The sequence below is a fragment of the Cynocephalus volans genome, chromosome 1, assembly GCF_027409185.1.
Source record: "Cynocephalus volans isolate mCynVol1 chromosome 1, mCynVol1.pri, whole genome shotgun sequence".
Lineage (NCBI taxonomy): Eukaryota > Metazoa > Chordata > Mammalia > Dermoptera > Cynocephalidae > Cynocephalus > Cynocephalus volans.
In genome coordinates, this window is record NC_084460.1 from 90,186,469 (window position 1) to 90,207,047 (window position 20,579).

Consider the following 20,579-nt stretch of genomic DNA (forward strand, 5'->3'; position numbering starts at 1 on the left):
GGAAGGAAGGAAGGAAGGAAGGAAGGAAGGAAGGAAGGAAGGAAGGAAAGAAGGAAGGAAGGGAAAGAAAGAAGAAAGAGAGAAAAACAGGGAAAAAGAAAGAGAAAGAGAGAAAGACAGGGAAAAAAGAAAGAGAAAGAAAATGAGAGGAAAATAGAGAGAAAGAAAGAGAACGGGGAAGAGAGGGAAGAAGGAAGGATATGCCAGAAAGAAAAACAAAATTTTTAAAACAACCAAGTGCTTGAATGGTCACATAATGTTACACATGAGAGTATATGACAGCTAAAATATTTTAAAAGAATGTATTTACCTGGTCAGAAGGATCATAATTGAAATTAGAGTGAGTCATCATTGGTTGATTATTTTCCTGCACTGTAACTTCTGTAACACGGTTTGTCAACCCAAGGATTTTTATAGTCTCAAATGCTAATGTGGTTCCTTCCTGGTATGATGAATGTGTGCAAGTAATATCTAAATTGTTCTGGGGAAAGAAGATTGAATAATATTAAGTCATCAGACACAAAACTTAAGCAACAATAGAGGTATGAAATAGGAAAATGACCAATCATCTACCTCTCTGTTCCTACTAGCTCTCCCCATCCAAGTAGCAGAAATAAATATACTCATTAGTAACTCTTTTCATTTTTTTGTATATATGACAATAAAACTTTATTTTCAGTGATAACCTAAATTACTCATGATGCAACTTATATATACCCCTTCTTATTCTAGCCCTAACATTGATGAAAAGTAACTCAGCTTTGGTTAAAAAAAAAAAAGAATATATTAAGAAATACAACATCTATAAAATAATCTCTGTTAATTATTCAAAATTTAATCTTGTACATAGGTTCTCACCCAAAATCCACACCAATTTTTGCTGCGTCTGATACATTAAAACATTTTTAAATATGTTAAAATTATTTCCCAACTCACGTTGCTTAAAACCAGACACACTACTTTAAAAAGTCTAGACTTCTGTTCATCAGTATCAGTTATATGGTCACACATTCATCTACTACACTTAAAAATAAAATCTTAAGGTAATAATTTGTTTATAATTTAAAATTTAAGTTTAACAATTTAATTTTACAATTTATTTTATTGCATTCTGTTGAAATTTGAAGGGAAATGTAAACATCTTTTGAAAAAAATCCATGATAAAAGAATAACCTAGACCTTAAGAAAGTACACATTGAACTATGTGTCCAAAGAGAATGCTTACATTAGAAACTGAAAATGTATATAATATGTAGTTGTCATTTTGTATGGTATCTGAAATAGAAGAAAAAATAAAGCTATCAGATCAAAATGCAATGTTAGATTCTCTGCTCTTTTTTGTACAGTGATATGATATAACACTTAAGAAATATGAAAACATTAGATAGCTCTTACTAATGAAGCATTCTGAACAGATTTTCCTTTTAAATTAGGTTTTTAAACTGTCTCTATAAAATAATCTTGACATTTTGTTTTCCCAGTAAGGAAAGGTAATTAATACATATTTGCCTAGTTTACCTTTTCAAAGACTGCTAAAATATTTCTGGAAATTCAGAAAATGCAAAACTTATAGTAAAAGATATATAATTATAAATTTATTATTTTAAATGATATCTTATTCTCTAACCATGGAATAGCAAGTTTCCCTAGGAAGACATGGCACACCATAATTTTATATTGCATCTCTTTATTTTTTCACTGTTTTTTATTATTTGGGAAAAAGGAATGAATGTGGAGACATGTTAATGATTGAAATAAACTTTAATCTGTAATTGAAGTAAATTTAAATGAGGAAAATAGAATTTCTGTACCATATATGTACTAAAACTTCATCAACGTGTCTCTTTAACAGAGAAACTGAAGATAAGTTGTAAAATAATTTGAAGAAAACAGAGTGCGAAAAATATAAAGTGAATCCTAGAATTTATATACAATACTTTGAATAGTATTAATTTAGTTAAAATTGTAAACCTAGGAAATAAAATTAGAATCAGAACCTTAATTGAAGATCAGTTTATTGTTTGCATGTTTGCTTACAAACTCCTACTCAAAAAATTCTTATTTTCTTTAGCTTTTTAATGCACATACTATACAAATATCATATTGGATGACATTAAATCACATTTTCATATTCTTACACACCTGCTTATATGAAAGTAAATTTTCAGTATAATCTCTTACAGGTAGAAAGAAAGGGTTGTATTTAGGAATATTTATATAATTTGAGAAATAAGAGTAAACGTAAAATGATGCTCTACATGCTACCAATAGAGATATCATTTCAACAACATTGATTATTGACTACAAATAATTTAGGGTCAGCTGGAATCTCCTCTTACGGAACTCCTACCTAGTAAGTGCTTGAAACTTATTCTCACAGGAGAGCTTACCGCAATGTGGTTAGGTTACCCAGGGAGTTTGAGGCAGAGCAAGAAGGTTGGTTGTTGGAATAGAATGAGAAATGGGGAGCAATGGGAAATTGTGTGTGTTTGTGTGTGTGTGTGCACATCAGATCATGGTAAGCCCTCCAGGTCTTTGTGAGGACTGTGGCTCCTAATTGAGTAGAATGGAGACTCATTAGAAAGTTTTTAGCAGAGGTGTGATGATTTGAATCACCTCTTAAAAAATTACTCTATCTTCTAGATTATAAACAGACTGTAAAAAGGGATTGATAAGAACCATAGACCTATAGACCATTTATGGAGCTACTGCAGTAATTCAAATGAAAGGGTGGCGACTCTGGTGGAGCTGATGAGAGAGGATCCAGATTAAGGAAGAACCAAGACAAATTCCAGGACCTTTGCAAGAGACAATAGTTAAGGTGAGGTGTTTGGCATCTGTAGAGATGAAGTTACTGTCAACTAACAAAGGTAGACTATAGTTAGAGCAAATCTATAATTTGCTCTAAGGTCTGAGTTATATTTTGACAGGTTACGTTTTCGATTTTTATTAGACGTATAAATGGAGAGGTAAAGTACACAGATGTCTGGTTTGGAGATATAAATTTGGGAGTTGGGTAAATGGCACAAAAGAATACACTCATTAAGGGAAAGATTACAGGTAACGATTATAGTCGATTATAGGAGAGTACACTAATACATAGACTACTTCTTGGAGTTAAGTTTGAAATATTTGGATGTTTCATATACATTTAAATTAATATGGTATATTCTTTCATACATCTGAGAAATAGTGAGTTAAAATAGAAGCTAAGCTATAATTTTTTTTGTGCACACATATAAGACACATAGCTAAGAGCCTTCTATTATAAGAAATGGTATAAAAAACTTAAGTTTATGAGAAAAATTCTAATTGACCAATTAAACACAAACATAAATTTACTATAGCATAATTAGAAGTTAGCATAAAATGGCTAATTTTTTTATTTGTTTGATGTACTGAATTCTCAGTTTAGATCTCAAGAAATAAAATTAAAGACACTTGATAAAGAAATAAATTGTGAATCATACATATGATAATATTCTTACCCAAATAATTTATATTAATTAATTAAAGCTTTAAATGCTGGTTTTATTTTTTGTGCACAGTAACAAAAATTAAGTTTTAACCACTAAACTAATTTAAAACAGATGAAAATATGATATAATTTACATCTGGAAACTTATTAACTAGTTTAATTTAGAATATTAATCTAATAATAAAGATATGTATACTTGTCAAAGACTTTTACAACAAGCCAATGAGCAAAATTAGATATTGTAATTAAATATATATGGTTCAAATAACAATATTAAATTTTATAATATAACATAAATGCCTACAACACATAAAAACATTACAAATTAAAAATAAAAACTTGTTTTGATATTATTTAAATGGAGGCAACTAATATCAATAAAGCCAAAATTTCCCATTAGTAGAATGAACATTTGAAAGCATATCAGCTTGAGACTTACCTTTAGTTTCTCCATCATCCCAGAAAAAGTCTCCTTTTGCTGTGTTGTTTTCATCTAATGCAATTATAAGTCCTAGCGGGTTTTTACGGCTGTTAAGTAAAATTGGGTGCATATATGATTAAAATATATGCATATATGACTTTTTTATGTATAGAAAATCCAAGCACTCGTATGTAAAAACTGACACATACTTTTATCAATTATGTAACAAATATTAATATTCCACATTTTTATTAATAAGAGATTATCTTCAATTCTGTATATTCTACAGAGAGTACGAGTTAATTTTTGTTACAGGAAATACATTTGTAATCTAATTTTACTCATTTTTAAAATTTATTTTCTATTGACATGTAACAATTGTACATCTTCATGGGGTACTGTATAATATTTCAATACATGAATACAATGCCTTATGATAGAATCAGGTTACTTAACACATCCATCACCTCTAACATTTATTATTTCTTTGTGTTGGAGGCGTTCAAAATCCTCTCTTCTAGCTAATTGAAAATATGAAATAAATTGTTGTTAATTACCGTCACCCTGTAGTGCTATAAAACACTAAATCTTACTCCTCCTATCTAACTGTAATTTTGTATCTGTTAACCAACCTATCACTATCCCCCTTTCCCCTACTCTTTCCAGATTCTAGTGACTAATATTCTACTCTACTTTCAGGTTATCAACATTCTTCTATATTTATTTTTAAAATCAAGACATTTGTAACAATATGCATAATTTGATTCTATTTGTAACTATGATGGTTAAAATTAAGGATTACCTCTGTGTGTCAGATATCTTCTGGTGAAAAAAGAAAACATTAATCCCGATTCTTAATAACAATATAAAATATTAAAACTTGAATTAAACCTTAGATTTCAGTTAATGATTTTTCATTTTACCTTGCTGTTGTTGTTACATCAGGTTGTTGAATGGGGATAATATAACCTCCTCTAATATGTAATCCTATTTTGTCTGCTGGAAGATACATATCAACTTGTTGTTTTCTCCATAGTCTTTTTGCACCCTAATGTTTGAAAGATAAAAAAAATATTTTTTATTATTAGTGAAGACTTTAAAGTCTATTTCATGAGAATTAAAGTTTATACATTGAACAATTTTTATTATGAGCAATTTATGCCATCTAAATGGATATTAATAAGTTGTTCTCTAACTTTTAGAAAAACATTTTTTTTCCAGTTTACTAAACAAAGCAGAGAAAAATAAGTTCACTTTCACTTGTTTTGATACCAAAAAGTCAACATACAGAAAATCCATTTCTTTCTACAAGAATTAACAATATCTGTAATTAGCCCCACTTTTTATTCTTTTAGTTCAGTTAACCATGACTCTAGAAAGAACTTTTTAAAAATCAGTATTCCCTTTTAAAAAAAAAAAAAAAAAAAAAAATCAGTATTCCCATAAAAATAGAGGCTCTGATTAGCAAATATAAGTGATATGTAAAATAATGCCTTTTAAAATAAATACTTCAAGAGGTCTTGATCAATTGAAAAAAATGGGTTGTTCGAATGAATGCTGCTATTTTGCTTTATTAAGGTTAAAATAAAAAGACCTTTCCAAATGTTTGAATGTACTACATAAAAATAAATTTATAAGATTACTCAATATTCAATTCTACTATTAAGATAAATATGTGAAGTAAAAAAACCATTAAAATAAGTTACCACCCCTTCCTAAAATTGATACTGACATTTTATTACCAGAATTTTAAGATGAATAATATCTCTTTATACTAAAGACTATAACTTCATATTAAACTCTAGTTCATATGCAACAAAGAGTACACTTACACAAATTTTTGCATAGTTCTCAAACTTGGAATTATTCTTTTTATAATAATTACAGAAATTATAAAAATAGATATGCTATGTGTTTCAAGTGAAGTTTCCAAGAACAGATGTTTGAAAATATACTTGTGAGCTCATAATTACATTAAGGTACTTACAGTTTCATAATCATACCAAGTAGCATCAGGGATGTATGCACTCACTGTATCTGCTCCCTGAAATAAAGCAAAATAATACATATTTTTTACAATTTCAATTAACAGAAAAAATATGGGTTTGCATAGTCAAGGAAAAAGAAATCCTTCATATTGTTACACGCTTTGATAATAATCAAAGAGCTACTTTACTAGTTTTAGATAATATATTGTAAAACACACCAAAAGCAAAGAGGTGAAGATGAAATTAATTTAAGTAGAAATTAAAATAAAGCATGCATGCATTTGAATTGTTATAAACCACATGGTCATTCTGAAATGTGAACATATTCCTTTTTATATATCCCCATAGGCATATAGACTTTTAAACATAGGTAATAATCACAAAATTCACTCCACTATTTTTTCAATATTTTCATATGATCAACTGGTTTTCAAATTCCCTTTTATTTTCAACTTAATAAAACCTTAATGTTCACATCTACTACGGTGACAGCTCATTGGTATTACTTTAAGAGTTGATTTTTAATAAATAAATAAAGCTTTTTCAGGATAATACTAATTTAATACAATTCTTTTATCCTCAGTCAGATATTATATACTTGCTAAGCACAAATCTACTTAATATTTCTATAATATTTTGAAATTTCTTCCATATTATAGAAGGCTATTTATCAGCTTGAAACAATCCGTTGAGTAACATATACGATGTTTATAATTTAGTGTGGATTTGACTGTACAAAGTTCCCTTTAAGAAATAAACTTATTAAACTTGTACAACCTACTTGTTGCAAAACAGGAGTGATAAGTAATGAGGGGCCCCATAAAAATTCACTGTCCTCAATCCAGCTGTTTGTATCCTCATAAAACCTAAGAACAATGACAATGTTTAGGATATAATGATAAACAAGTTCATGCAAATTCCAAGTTCAATTTATTTTTCACTTTTTCCCTGGAAATGATTAGTAGCTTCGATTTTACTTGTTTGATATGTTATTTTGTATCCATACTTCTTATATCCTTTATGGTTCATCTGATACTCAAGAAGGAAGGCAGGAAGGAAGAAGAGAGAAAAGGGGGAAGTGGGGGGGAGGAGAAACACAGGAAAAGGAAAGAAGAAAGGAAGAGAGGGAGGGAGGGAGGGAGGAAGGAATTAGTTCTTCTAGTACTCAGAAAAAATCTATCATAGATGATAAAGTTCATTTATCTGCAATAAACAACTATTCTTTCTGTTTAATTTTTTCTCCTGTAAGATAGGTTCATAAAGTACCAGAAATCTTTCATATTCTACTTTTTCAACTTTAAACTTTTTATTATAAACCCTATTTTGGACCTGGATTTGAAAGGATCTTTGAGTTATTTCTTGAGGAGAGGCCCTGCTCTGGTCATGATATACAAAGATAAGCACAATTCACCTATTTTGTAACTACAGTATCACCCCTCATTCATAATTTTGCATTCTGTGGTTTCAGATACCTATGGTCAACTGCAGTCCAAAAGTGTTAAATGGAAAATCCCAGAAATAAACAATTTATATGTTGTAAATTATGCACCATTCTGAGTAGTGTGACAAAATCTCATTCCCTCTCACATCCTCCTGCCAAGGACGTGAATCATCCCCTTGTCCAGTGTACTCACGCTGTATAGGCTATTCCCCACCCCACCCCCATCCCTTGTCACTTAAAGGCTATCTCAGTTATCAGATTGTGGGGGTATTGCGTGCTTGTTTCAAGTAATCCTTATTTTACTTGCTAATAGCCCCAAAATGGAAAAGTAGTGATGCTGGCGTACTGTTGTAATTGTTCTATTTTATTATTAGTTATTATCATTAATCTCTTCCTGTGCTTAATTTATCAATTAAACTTTATCATAGGTATGTATGGACAGGAAAAAACATAGTATAGACAGGGTTCAATACCATCCATAATTTCAAGCATCCACTTGAAGTACTAAAATTCCCTGTATACTAAATTTGATCTATATTTAGATAATTTTTACAATATATATTTGATATGTTTTCTATAGTTACATGTTTAATGTTTCTTACTGACATATTTCTCTAATGTATTCTACATATCTATTTTTTCTTGTAAGTTCTATTTAATTCTCACATTTCTAGTTTAATGTTGTCCAGTCCTTCAAATTAGTTATATTTACTGCCTCACTATATACTTCATTAAATCATTTATATAAATGTAAAAAAACATGCAGCACAAATCTACTTTACTATATTGATTTATCTCCACTAATCTTTTAAATATGTGTCTGAATATACTTTAAAAGGTATTATAATTCTTGTACAGAGTACTCACTCGTGAAGAACTGGCCTTGCTACTGTTTCTCCAAACATATGGGCTTTGTAAAACAGAGTGTAGAGGAAAGGCAATAAGGTATAGCGAATAGTTAAATAGTGCTTCGATGAATTAACCAAAAGTGAATTTTGTCCGAAAAAAGCAGGATCCTGATGCTGTGGGAAAAAAAGAGAAATTGAAATAAGAAAGCTAAAAATAGATTGAAATTACCCCTATTTCATCATCAGTGTCTGAATATTTCTAGGTTGTATGTTTTCATTTGGTTATATATTTTACTGAAACTTAATTTTGAAGTGGACATTTATTATTTAAATATACACATTTAGAAAAGATGAATGGTTTTTAACAAAATAAGAGTTTTTAACCTGCTAATTGTGATAGAATGAAGAATTGACTCTAATTTTTCATGCTTCTTTCTACCTGCAACCTTTGTTCTGTAACTTCGTAGTCCCCACCAAAGAAGATGGAGTGTACCTTGCCACCTCTTGACTTTGTGCTCAGCCATATGACTTACTCTGGCCAGTGGAATGTTAGTACATGTGACATACTCAACTATAGGCTTGGAATGTGCTTGTCTGAGGAAGTCTTGCGCCTTGCCGTTGCCATTAGAAGAATAAGCCTGGTCACCTGCTGGACCAGGACCATGGGGAATAGAGCTGTCTGGCCAGCTTGGAGACTTGCACCTTGAAGTAGAGCTGCCCTCCTGAGCCCAGGCTAGATCAACTGACTACCTCTGCCAGGGTGCACTGATGTTTAGAACTCCTGCTATAGATAACAAAGTTAACTGAGGGCCTCAGCTACTGCCTCCCTGGATCAGCATTATGTTTGTACTGAAGCCAAGTTTCCTCTAACTGATCCCAGCCATTGAATGAGCATGCTGGGAATACTACGCAGGCCTTTTCCTGGGAGATACAGGAAAGGTCAATGGTCATCTTTGCCTTGATGACTCCCTGTAGACCTGACTGATACTTAGAATTCGGCTGCATTTTGTGATTCTCCCTATCAACCACTTTCTTCCCCTGTAGTCTTCACCAGATTCAGAGCTAAACTGTGTTCTGAAGTTTCTTCCCACTTTCTCATGCTCCCTCCCCTTTATCCCTCATAAGTATTTCACCGGTAAATCTCTAATGTATCTTTTCTGTCTTGCCATTTGTTTTTTGGAGAACACAAATGAACACAGATTGGAATGTAATCCGTATCAAGATCTCCTATGGACACAGATTTCTGGAAGGCATCTTGTAGGTCGATTAGGAAGTGACTAATCTCTAATTTGTACCTTTTAATTCTGTTCTACCATGGCTTCTTCCAGGCTGAGCTAAGTTTTTGGTTTTCTCAAACCGATTTAAGGCCCTGTATGTAACTAGTGTGTGAACTCTGAATAATTTCTTATCCAATATGTACTTAATTGACTTAATGGTTTAACTTAATTTCATTATTCCTTCTGAAAAATATACCTAGGAGAGTCCACAGCATGATGAATTCCCAGGGCTGGTAGACTAGTTCTGTATTTCCTTGTAAGTCTGCTCCCACCAGTTCAGTTCTGTTTTAAAGTATTAGTTTTGTTTTTTCCTAACCTGTTTATCCCAGATTTATGTACTATAGAAAGATTTTGGACTCAAATTTGCTTTGCAAGTGTCTTTAGTTTGTTGTTGCTGTTTTTTTAATTAAACAAAAACTGGAAATTCTTGTTAGTATATTTTTTATGAAAGAAAAGTTACCTGGAACTTACATTGTTAAAATCCAAGAATCCATACACAAAAAACTGTGGCTGTAATTTTAAATTTTGGTGATTTAACACACTTGTATGTGCTTTAGGCTTAAAGAAAATATTGATGTTGCAAATACATTTTGTTTCATGATTTTGTTATTAGACCTTTTTTATTCAAAATATATATAGGTCTTGAGCAGAGAACTTCTAACCATTCTCTATGAATTGTGCTACAATCTCTCAGACCATGTCTTCTACAGATTTAATTTAAGTACATTGTTAAAAATACGTTTGCATTATATTTCAAAACATCGAGAACAAGAGGCACTTGCCATGTATGTCTCAGCATTGTGGTTTCTGGAAAATGGATAAAATGCCCCAAGTTGCATCCATCTTCTGCAAAGCTCTTCTGTGGTATCCCCCAAAAATCCACAGATATCTGCTCCGACCTAAATAACAAATATATCTATTATTTACAGTGTTAAGAGTCTCAAATTTGCCTCGAGCATCAGGTTTTATGCCTTAACTGATTAATTCACATTATTTACAATCTCTTTGTTTTACTGCCTTTATCTACCCTTCCTTGACTCAGTTTCCTTATTTTTCATTTTTGCTCCATCCCTGCTTCTAATTGTATTATTTTATATACTCTTTTCTTCACTGTCTCTATACATTTTCTTAGCCTGGTATATTTATTTTTTATTTACTTTATTATTAATTCAATGTATAAACATAAAATTACTGTACTAAAATGTGTTACTTTTTAATCCAAATCTCACCATCCTTGATTGATTTTTTCCCATTTATAATATAATATATTAATATAGGAGTAAGAATAAAAAAAACAATGACTGTGTATTCATGTGGAGCTTGTGAAATAAAGTATTCCAAATAAAATTGAGCTTCACCCAATATGTGCCCATGTAAGATTGCATTACCCGTCCTTCAAGGACTCTCCAGAAGCTACTGTCCTGAATTTACACGTATTATTTGCAAGCGTTCCTTTATTTCTTCTACGTAAGCATGTATGTATCTATAAACAATCTGCAACTACATCGTATTATTTACAATATTATTACATCTGTACAGTTGTTTTTCATGTTCACTAACTTTATATAAATGGCACGTTACATGCATTACGACACATTTTTCTTTGTTTTCATGGGATCTAATTATATTAATGTTGCTCTCATTCTCTATTTTACGCATAATGCACTTTTGCATTTTTTGACCGTTGGAAGTACTTCTATGAAATTAATTTCTATGAAATTAATACCCCATAAACAGGTTTCCTTTCAATATGTAAAAACTTATTGAATGGTATATACACATAACATTGTTTTTCTTGTTTACTGGAAATAAAAATTTTGGTAATTTTAATAATTAAAAATTACATTGTTTAATCAGAACTGGCTGTAAATATTTATAAGTCCTGTGGCAGTACATGAAAGTTCCCTTTATCCATTTTCTTGCCAATTTTTGATATTTTTTTATTTGTAATCTTTTTTTCCTACCTACCTATATGAAATGTGTCTCACCAAAGTTTATACTTGCATTTCTCTGATTACCAGGGAAGTTGAGAATATTTCATTGGGTCCATATGGATTTTCTTCCTATAGTGTTGCCTGTTTATAGCCTTTGCTAATTTTTCTATTGTTATTTTCTAGATTTAGAGTAGGCACTTTAAATTGAATATTAATCATGTATTAGCTATATGAGTTGGAAATATTTTGCAGTATGTGAGTTGCTATTTATTTTTAAAGTTTTAAAAGTTTTTGATGAACAGAAGTTTTCATTTTGTTGTAGTCAAATTTTGGAGAAGAATAAGTGAATCATAATTTCTTAATATGTTTCACATTTTTTGTTGCATAATGGCTCTCTTTAGTTTCGAATATCAACACTGTATACTTATTTTTTGTTTGATATAGTTAGAGATTTGCCATATTTCTTTTATTTACATTTTTTGGAATACATTTTTTCCACTTTAAAAATTCTGAACAATTGTCTGTCTTTATTTTTTACCTGTTATCTAATAAAGTCTTTATTTTATTTTTTCATCTAAACTGATGATCTAGTTAGTATTTTAAATATATTCTGACTTTGATATTTACTTCTATTACCGATATATTTGTATTTTTTTTTTTTTACCAACTTATCTGGTGTTTTATATTTATTCAGTCAGCTTTTTTTATGTCTTGTTTGTATTTATATTTTTTTCCTGAATTATTTTGACTTGACTGAATTTTGTAGAGTCCATTTTTCTCTTCTAATGGTTTGAATATTATAGACAACATCCATATTCTCGTTTTTCTCAAAACTTCCTTAAGAATAGAGATTTAATTTTTCTGTGACATGCCTTTTAATCATCTTACCAAAAATCATTAAGATGATATAAAAATTTAAATGTAAATTTTATAAAAAACATTGTATGAAACTGCCTCACCAAAGGCATTCCAAACAAACTGAACTCCAGCATTCCAGCAATAGACCACTCCATATGTTCCCACGAAGCATTATTATCCCCTAACCAATGTGCAGCATGTCTTCCGGTTCCAGCAAAAGTTGATCGGGTAAGAATGAAGCTTCTCTTATTGGAAAAAACCTTTTGTAGAGCTCTAAAAGATAAAAACAAATTAATTTTTATCTGAAAAATAAAATTAAATTTATCTGAAAAATAAAGTTGGTAATTGTAAGTTTTAAAGTCTGAATGTCAAATGTGTATCTTATAATTCCCACAGCCAAGCCATAATATCTGCAATTATTTGGTCAACATTTTATTTCAATTTTGTATTTATTTATCAATATTTGCTTATTTAAATACATTCTTATCAAACATAGAGAAAGAAAATCTTTTAGAAATGACTGAGCTTTTAAAAATGACTGGAAGATAACATCACTCATCCTTTATCAAATTAAAGAAACGTGCTTTTGATATTCACTCAGCATTTGTTTGGGAAATATATGGTTTAAACTCACTGAAGCCCTTTTATAGATATAAAATGTAGTAATCTGAACTTGAACTCAATACAATTTTTGTAGTGCAATGAATAATTTTATCTTAATGTCTGCATTAGCAAGCAATGTTGGGATAAAACTTATGTATTTAATAGGCATTTTAATTTTGGGGCTTCCATAAGTAAACCACCATCCACAACTATTAGCATTATTCATATTACTTCTACTGGTACCTGACTATTATTGATAATTTTTCCATAAATGAGAAATAAGCAAGAAAAGATACAAAAATTTAATTCAATATACAAAATTATTTGCCTACTTTAGTACAAATATAATAATATTCTCAGATGTTATTATTATGTTTTCCATATTATAATGTTCATCATATTGAACCATAGGCTGTTGCTTTTTCTTTCCTAGAATTTATGGACTGAAACACTGCAATATATAATATTCTACTGAGTTTAAAAAGTGAAGGAAACTAATACTATGGAGACAAATTATACAAATTTTGAAATTATGGTGTTATTTGGGACCAGGAAAATATATTAGTTTTTAATTAACACTTGATCATAATTTTTTAATTATGAGAAAATTAGAAATATATTGAGACCAGAATTGGGTTTTATTGACTACTACATTATAGGACCTTATACAATGTTCAGAAAATAGCAGATAATCAACACATGATTGTCCCTGTCTTTTGTTTTGTACTATGTTCACTTTTACATACAAGTAAAACATTACTCTAGAAAATTACATTTTAATTGCAACGCTTAAAAGAAAATAGTTAAAGACCTGGTGTAGGAGCAACATTTTCCCAGGTCAGTTGTGAAGTTCCTGCTTATAAATCAATTATATTAAGAGATGGCAAACTGAATAAAAAATTTGAAGGATAATTTAAACCTATTAATTAAAAAATAATTCTAGTTAAATACAGATAAATGAGTTCTTGATAACTGAGTTCCAAATTCACGAATATTAGTAAAAAAAAAAAAAAAACTAATACTTTGAATGCCATAAAATTTTAGCATGAAAACATTACCTTTCCTTCTCTTGCTATTTTTTAACTATATGGATAAAGTACAAAAAATTACTAGACAATAAGTATGAAATGAGTTTCTGAATGAAATTGCACTTACTGCTCTGTGGCTATGGCCATGCTGTATCCATAGAGACTGTGAACATCATACTGTTTCCCCCAATACTGCACAGCATCCATGCAAATTGTTTTGGAATACAGGAGTTTGTCAAGAATATCTTAGAGAAAATAAATAATAAACATTTTTAAGAGATATTTTGTCATTTTAAATTGTATATCCCTTTTTATGATGTGCTATGGAATATCATGCTTAGTCAAAAAATAATGAAACAGGACAATTTAATTAAACTAAGTTCCACTTAAGTCCCCATTTTACACTCCTGTTGGGCTTGGAGTAACTATTAGAATTATATCTACATTAACAAATACTCATTTCTAATTTCAATAATAACTAAATCCTTTGAAAAAATAAGCTTTAATAGATATACATACATATACACATCTATATTTTGCATCATATACCTATAGACTCATAATAAAGCTTTACAGTAGATTAATTTATTTAAATATAATGTCAAGCAGGAAATATTTTGCCTGAAAGAAAAAAAAATATTTCAGGGTTTCAAAATTATACCAAAGATTCTGATTTGGAAATATATGCTGGAATTTACCAGTCAATTAGAAAATTATTCTCAATCAATAGTAATTAGACAACCAAATGAAATTTACCAGGAGTAAAAGGTGGATAATTCAAATTGTTGTCATTGCATCCTTTTGCTGAACCTTGAACAAAACTAGAAACTTCATTCATGTCCTGAATGGATATAAAATGAAGAACAGCAGATTTTAATTATAAATCATACAAGTAGAAACTCTCCATTTGTTTGAAAATGTTTTATCTAAGGCAATCATGATGTTCTTTCACTCCTAGAAGACAAATGCATGAGCTACCAACCTAAAAAAAAACAGAATGTATACACCAGATGAAAGAGGTATCTTAGATGTAATTGACAGATTTTGAACAACCAAAATGTATTTCACTTACCTAGTTTTAATTATACATATAAGACATTAATTATAAGTATTAAGCAACAGTCTTTTCTAAAAAGTTGTGTCAGTTTTCTCACTGTGAGTCTACTATTACACACATTCTTAGCATATTCATCAACATATTTTGCTTCTGGCATTTATCTAGATTCTGTGATGGGCTAAGCACATTTTTAGCAGCAATATTTGCCTAGCCCACAGCTCCCTTACTCTCATGAGAGAATGAAGGTATAAAAAGACAAATAGCCTTTGGTATCCTAATCAAAATAGTTATTACCTCACTGAATTCCTGAAAGATTCTTGAAGACCTTTATACCAGCTTGACCACATTCTGAGAACTCGTAATCTAAACACCTCTCTAAGGCACAGTGGTGGAGTATTATTTTCATGGATTTTCTGGCCATTCAACCTAGGCCCTGATTTTGTCTGATTATAACCAGTTAGCTAAAGTCTTTGTACTAAAAAAGATAATGCATATCAAATCAGATCTCACAACACACATGTTCCAGAAATATGTATTTCTTCCTCTTTCTCTGCTAATTACATTGAGGACTTCTATAAATTTCCAAGCCTTATTTTCCATATCTCTTTAATAAGTTGTCTCTGCTCTCACAAAGCCATCACATTCTGTCACATCCTTGTCTCTGTTAATGTATTTTTCCATCAGAAGTATATTTTCTTTATTACTCTTCACTTCTTCCACCCACATCATGCCCATATTTTAAGAGTGAAACCTCTTTTCACCTTCATGAGACTCCCTCTCTTATTCCAGCTTTCAAGCATCTCCTTTAACTTTAAAACTCATGTATTAATATTTCAATGGTTGGATTCATCTCTTGTACTGCCTTCTGATTCCTCACAAATATGCAGTTATATTTATCAACAGATTGAATAATATTCTAAGAGATTGGCACAGTCACTAAAAGTGACTAATAAAAACTTTTTTCTGAAAATGCAAAATTGAATCAATCTTATTATAGTTACATTATTTCTTTCAATTTTTTTTTATTATAACAAATAGACATACTTATTCAGTTTGCTACAGCCTCCCTGAATATTGTCTGTTTCTGACCCTAGTACACTGTAAATGAGTACTCACTTTTACTGGTATTAACCTCAAAACATTCTCATGGAAGTATCCAGATTATGGATATAAAGAGAATGTAAGGAAACTTGTCATGTGGAAATAAAATGAGAAATTAAGGGTACTCAAGGAATAAAAAGGAATAGGTTTCTCATAGTGATGCAGGTTTTAAAAGACAAATGTCTCCATTTCCCAAATGTTTTTGGAACAGCCAAGAATGATGGAAAATAATGTAATTATCCTGAATTATAAAAATGCCTAAAGCTTCAGTGGGGTTATTTCTTTGAAATTACCTGGAATATTATATTCACTTTATTTGCCTGTGCCCAGTTAAAATTAATAAAGGGATACTATAGTTATACAGCCAATATGTTTAAATTAACCTAACCACTTTTTGTTCATGAGTCCACCAGTTAAATATAATTCAGAAACAACTTTATTGAGTGGCATCATCAAGATTACAGAATAGATGATTCCCAGTGTTGTACCTTCCCACAAGTAAAAAGCAAAGGCTGCCAGCCTGGAACCACTGGAGCTAAGCATGGAGGAGAAGAGACCTGCTGAGTTTGTGAGGGCACAAGCGGCAATGGTGAGAGGGTATAGGGCAGGTACCTATTGTTCTGGGATAGCCTGCTACAGAGGTGCGGACTAGCTGTTATGCATGGATCAAGGCCTGAGAAGGCTGCAGTGGCACCCTTTGTATAAACCTACCTGGAGTCTGCAGGGGAAAGGAGGGCTTCAGAGCACAGCATACCAACTTACAGGCCATAAAGACCACTCAGAGGATTCCCTGGACCCTCAAAGAGCAGGCATCCACAATTGACTGAGGGAAAGAGCCACCCAGATGCCGGTGGGTTATCACAAGGATGCACATATGGCCTGCTCAACAAGAAGCTGCTGGAGTGCAGGGGAGGGGTTGGCCCACCAGGGGAACATTAGGTGCACCATGGCAGCTGGTCTCAGTGGATATCAGTTAGGGTGGTTAGGACCTGCAGTGGGCTCAATCTGCAGGAAAGACTCACACAGCCCAGATCTGGAAGTGATTATTGGTCTATATGTAAAGCCTCTCCCAGAAAATCAGCAGCAGATCACAGTCTTCTAAATACCTAGGCACCCATGTAAAAACACAAGAATTGAGAAAGAATAGAGAAATATGTCACCAACAAATAAAACAAACAAAATACCAGCTATGGATGCAGAGGAAAAGCAGATGTATGAAATGTCTGACAGAGAATCCAGAAAAATCCTTTAAGAATGTTCAGGGAGTCACAAGAAAATACAGACAGAAAATTAAATGATATCTGGAAAACAATCCAGGAGCAGAGCAAGAAACTTGACAAAGAAACTGAATCAATTAAAAAAAGAAGTTTTGGAATTAAAGAATATATTATCTGAATTGAAAACTCGATAGAAAGTTCTGACAGCAAAATTAATCAAACAGAGGGAAGAATCAGTGAGCTTGAAAATAAAACAGATGAAATTATCCTACACGGGAGCAAAAAAAAAAAAAAAAAAAAAGATATACAACAAATATGGGACTCCCTCAAGGAAAATAAACTCTGCATAATTGGCATACCCAAAGGAGGTGAAAAAGGAAAATATATAGAAATCATATTTAAGGATATAATGCCTGAAAATTTCTCATGACAGAATCCAGGTACATGAAGCTCAGAGGTCACCGAAAAATTCAATACAAATACAAATACTCCAAAGCAATCATAATCAAATTATCAAAATCCAAAGAGAAAGAGAGAATACTGAAAGCAGCAAGAAAAAAGAAGCACACAGTATTCAATGGATCCCCAATAAGTCTCTCAGTAGAAACCCTACAGTCCAGAAAAGAATATGATGATACATTCAGAGTGCTGAAGGAAAAAGACTGTCAGCTAAGGATTCTGTATCTGGCAAAATTAAACTTCAAATATGAAGGAGAAATAAGGCCCTTCTGAGACAAACAAAAGCTGAAGGCATTCACCAACACTAGACCTGCCTTATAAGAAATGATAAAGGGACCAACCCTGTGGCTGCTCAGGTGAGCATGCCAGACTGCAGTTGCACCACAGGACTGACATAACTGTAGGCTGTGCCCATGCCTGAGCACCAAAGGGGCACACAGACCCATCCAATAACCATGTGGCCACCCAGGTAAGTATGCCAAACCTGCACCACAACCCATGACTGACACAGCTGTAGACCCACCCAGAGCCAGAACTGGAGGGGCCTGCTCATTGACTGAACAGGTGCAAAGGCAGCCCACTGTGCACTCCACTGCAATGATACAAGAAAAGTCACCAGCAGAACCTACAAAAAGAGGAGAAAGTCTTCCCCCTCATAGTCCACTCCAGAGTGATAAAAGAAACAAGTGTTCTATCAGATGACTAAACACCAGAGTAAAACTATCAGAACTACAAATAAACAAGATATGATATCACCAAAGGAATATGGTACTTCTCAAGTACCAAACCCCATAGAGCAAGAAACCCCTGTGATGTCTGAAAAGGAATTCTGAGCACTGATCTTAATCAAATCCCAGAAAATAAGAAAAGAATCAGCTACAGAACACAATGAAACAAGAAAAAATATCCAGGATATGAAGGGGGAAATTTACAAAGAGATTAATAACTTAAAAAAGAATGTAACAGAACTCCTAGAAATGAAGGATTCTCTTAATGAAATAAAAAACAGAACAGAAGGTTTGAGCAGCAGGCTAGAGCAAGCAGAAGAAAGAATTACAGAACTCAAAGATGATGTTTTTGAAATAACCCAGGCAGACAAGTAAAAGGAAAAAAAAATTTTTTTAAATGAAGAAAATTTAAGAGAGCTAGCAGATAACTTCAAGCACACAAACATACATATCATGGATATTCTAGAAAGGGAGGAAAAAGGAATGGTCATTGAAAACTTATTTAAGGAAGTAATCACAGAAAACTTCCCAGGTATAGGGAGGGATGCAGACCTTCAGATCCAGGAAGCCGATACCTGCCCAAACAGATTCAATCCCAAAAGACCCTCTTCAAGACATGTGACACTCAAACTGGCAAAACTCAAAGACAATGAGAGAATTCTAAAAGCAGCAAGAGAAGACTGTCAAGTCACATATAAGGGAGACCCCATCAGACTAACAGCAAATTTCTCATCTGAAACCTTACAGCCAAAAAAAAGAAAAAAGAAAAGAAAAAGCAATGATATATTCAAAAGACTAAAAGAAACAGCCCAAAATTCTCTACCCAGCATGGTTATACTTCAGAAATGAGGGAGAAATACTGTATTTCCTAGAAAAACAAAAACTTTCAGACTTCACTACCACATGACCAGCCATGAAAGAAATACTCAAAGAAGTCCTGCATCTAGAATCTGAAAAATGATTTACAGGAAAAACCAAAACTTGCCATTAAAACCAAAATGCAAATGATAAAGAGAAAGAAGCGAATTCATTTCACTTCAAAAATCCAACTACCATTGAAGATTAAAAATAAAAGTGAAAGAAAGGAACAAATGATATTTAAAACAACTAAACAAAAAGCAATATAATGATAGGAGTGAAAAGGTACTTGTCAATAATAACACTAAATGTAAATGGATTAAACTCACAATTCAAAAGACACAGACTGACTGAATGGATTAAAAAGCTAGACACAACCATTTGCTGTGTTTAAGAGACCCACCTCACCTGTAAAGACAAACACAGAAAAAAGGGAAGGGATGGAAAAAGATATACCTTGCAAGCAGAATACAAAAATGAGCAGGGGTAGCTACTCTTATATAGAATAAAATAGACTTCAAATCAAAAACCATAGAAAGAGACAAAGAAAGCCATTATATAATGATAAAGGGATCTATCCAGTTAGAAGACATAACAATCATAAATACATATACAGCTAACACTGGAACACCTAGATATGCAAAGCACACACTCTTAGAACTAAAACATGAGATAGACTCAAATTAAATAATAGAAGGTGAAACAAACAACCCTCTCTCAGTGTTAGACATATCTTGCAGGCAACAAATCAACAAAATACACAGGATTTAAACTGCACCTTACACCATAGGCCTTGGCAGACAACAACGGAACATTTCATCCAACAGCTAGAAAATATACATTCTCATAAGCACACAGAACATTCTTCAGGATTGACCACATAATAGGTCACAAATCAAGTCTTAGCAAATATCAAAAAATTGAAATCATCGGAAGTATTTTTTCAGACCACAATGGATTAAAACTGGAAATCAACAACAGGTAAAATTCTGGAATCTACTCAAGTACATGGAAACTGAACAACAGATTCCTGAATGAACTATGGGTCAAAAAAAAAAAAAAATCAGACAGGATATCAAAAATTTCTCGAAACTAATGAAAAATTTCTTGAAACTAATCCCAAAAGCTATGGGATACTGCAAATGCAGTACTAAGAGGGAATTTTATTACAATAAACACTTACATCAAAAGAATGAAGAAACTTCAAAAAAAAAAAAAAAGAACTAACACTATGCCTCAAAGAACTAGAAAAACAACAGTAATCCAATCCCAAAAGTAGTAGA

The 20,579-nt window shown here is 31.8% G+C and overlaps 1 protein-coding gene across 1 annotated transcript in view; it reads right to left on the reverse strand.

Moving 5' to 3' along the window:
* Nucleotides 1-20,579, reverse strand: part of SI (sucrase-isomaltase) — a 105,780-nt gene that overhangs the window by 57,551 nt on the left and 27,650 nt on the right. The window contains exons 13-23 of the mRNA XM_063098997.1: nt 14,633-14,717; nt 14,004-14,121; nt 12,347-12,518; nt 10,236-10,352; nt 8,196-8,350; nt 6,669-6,753; nt 5,887-5,943; nt 4,823-4,947; nt 3,918-4,006; nt 1,226-1,275; nt 311-481 (exon numbers count right to left, since the gene is read on the reverse strand). Of these exons, the coding sequence (XP_062955067.1) occupies nt 311-481; nt 1,226-1,275; nt 3,918-4,006; nt 4,823-4,947; nt 5,887-5,943; nt 6,669-6,753; nt 8,196-8,350; nt 10,236-10,352; nt 12,347-12,518; nt 14,004-14,121; nt 14,633-14,717 (1,224 nt within the window). The remainder of the gene's footprint in view (nt 1-310; nt 482-1,225; nt 1,276-3,917; nt 4,007-4,822; nt 4,948-5,886; nt 5,944-6,668; nt 6,754-8,195; nt 8,351-10,235; nt 10,353-12,346; nt 12,519-14,003; nt 14,122-14,632; nt 14,718-20,579) is intronic.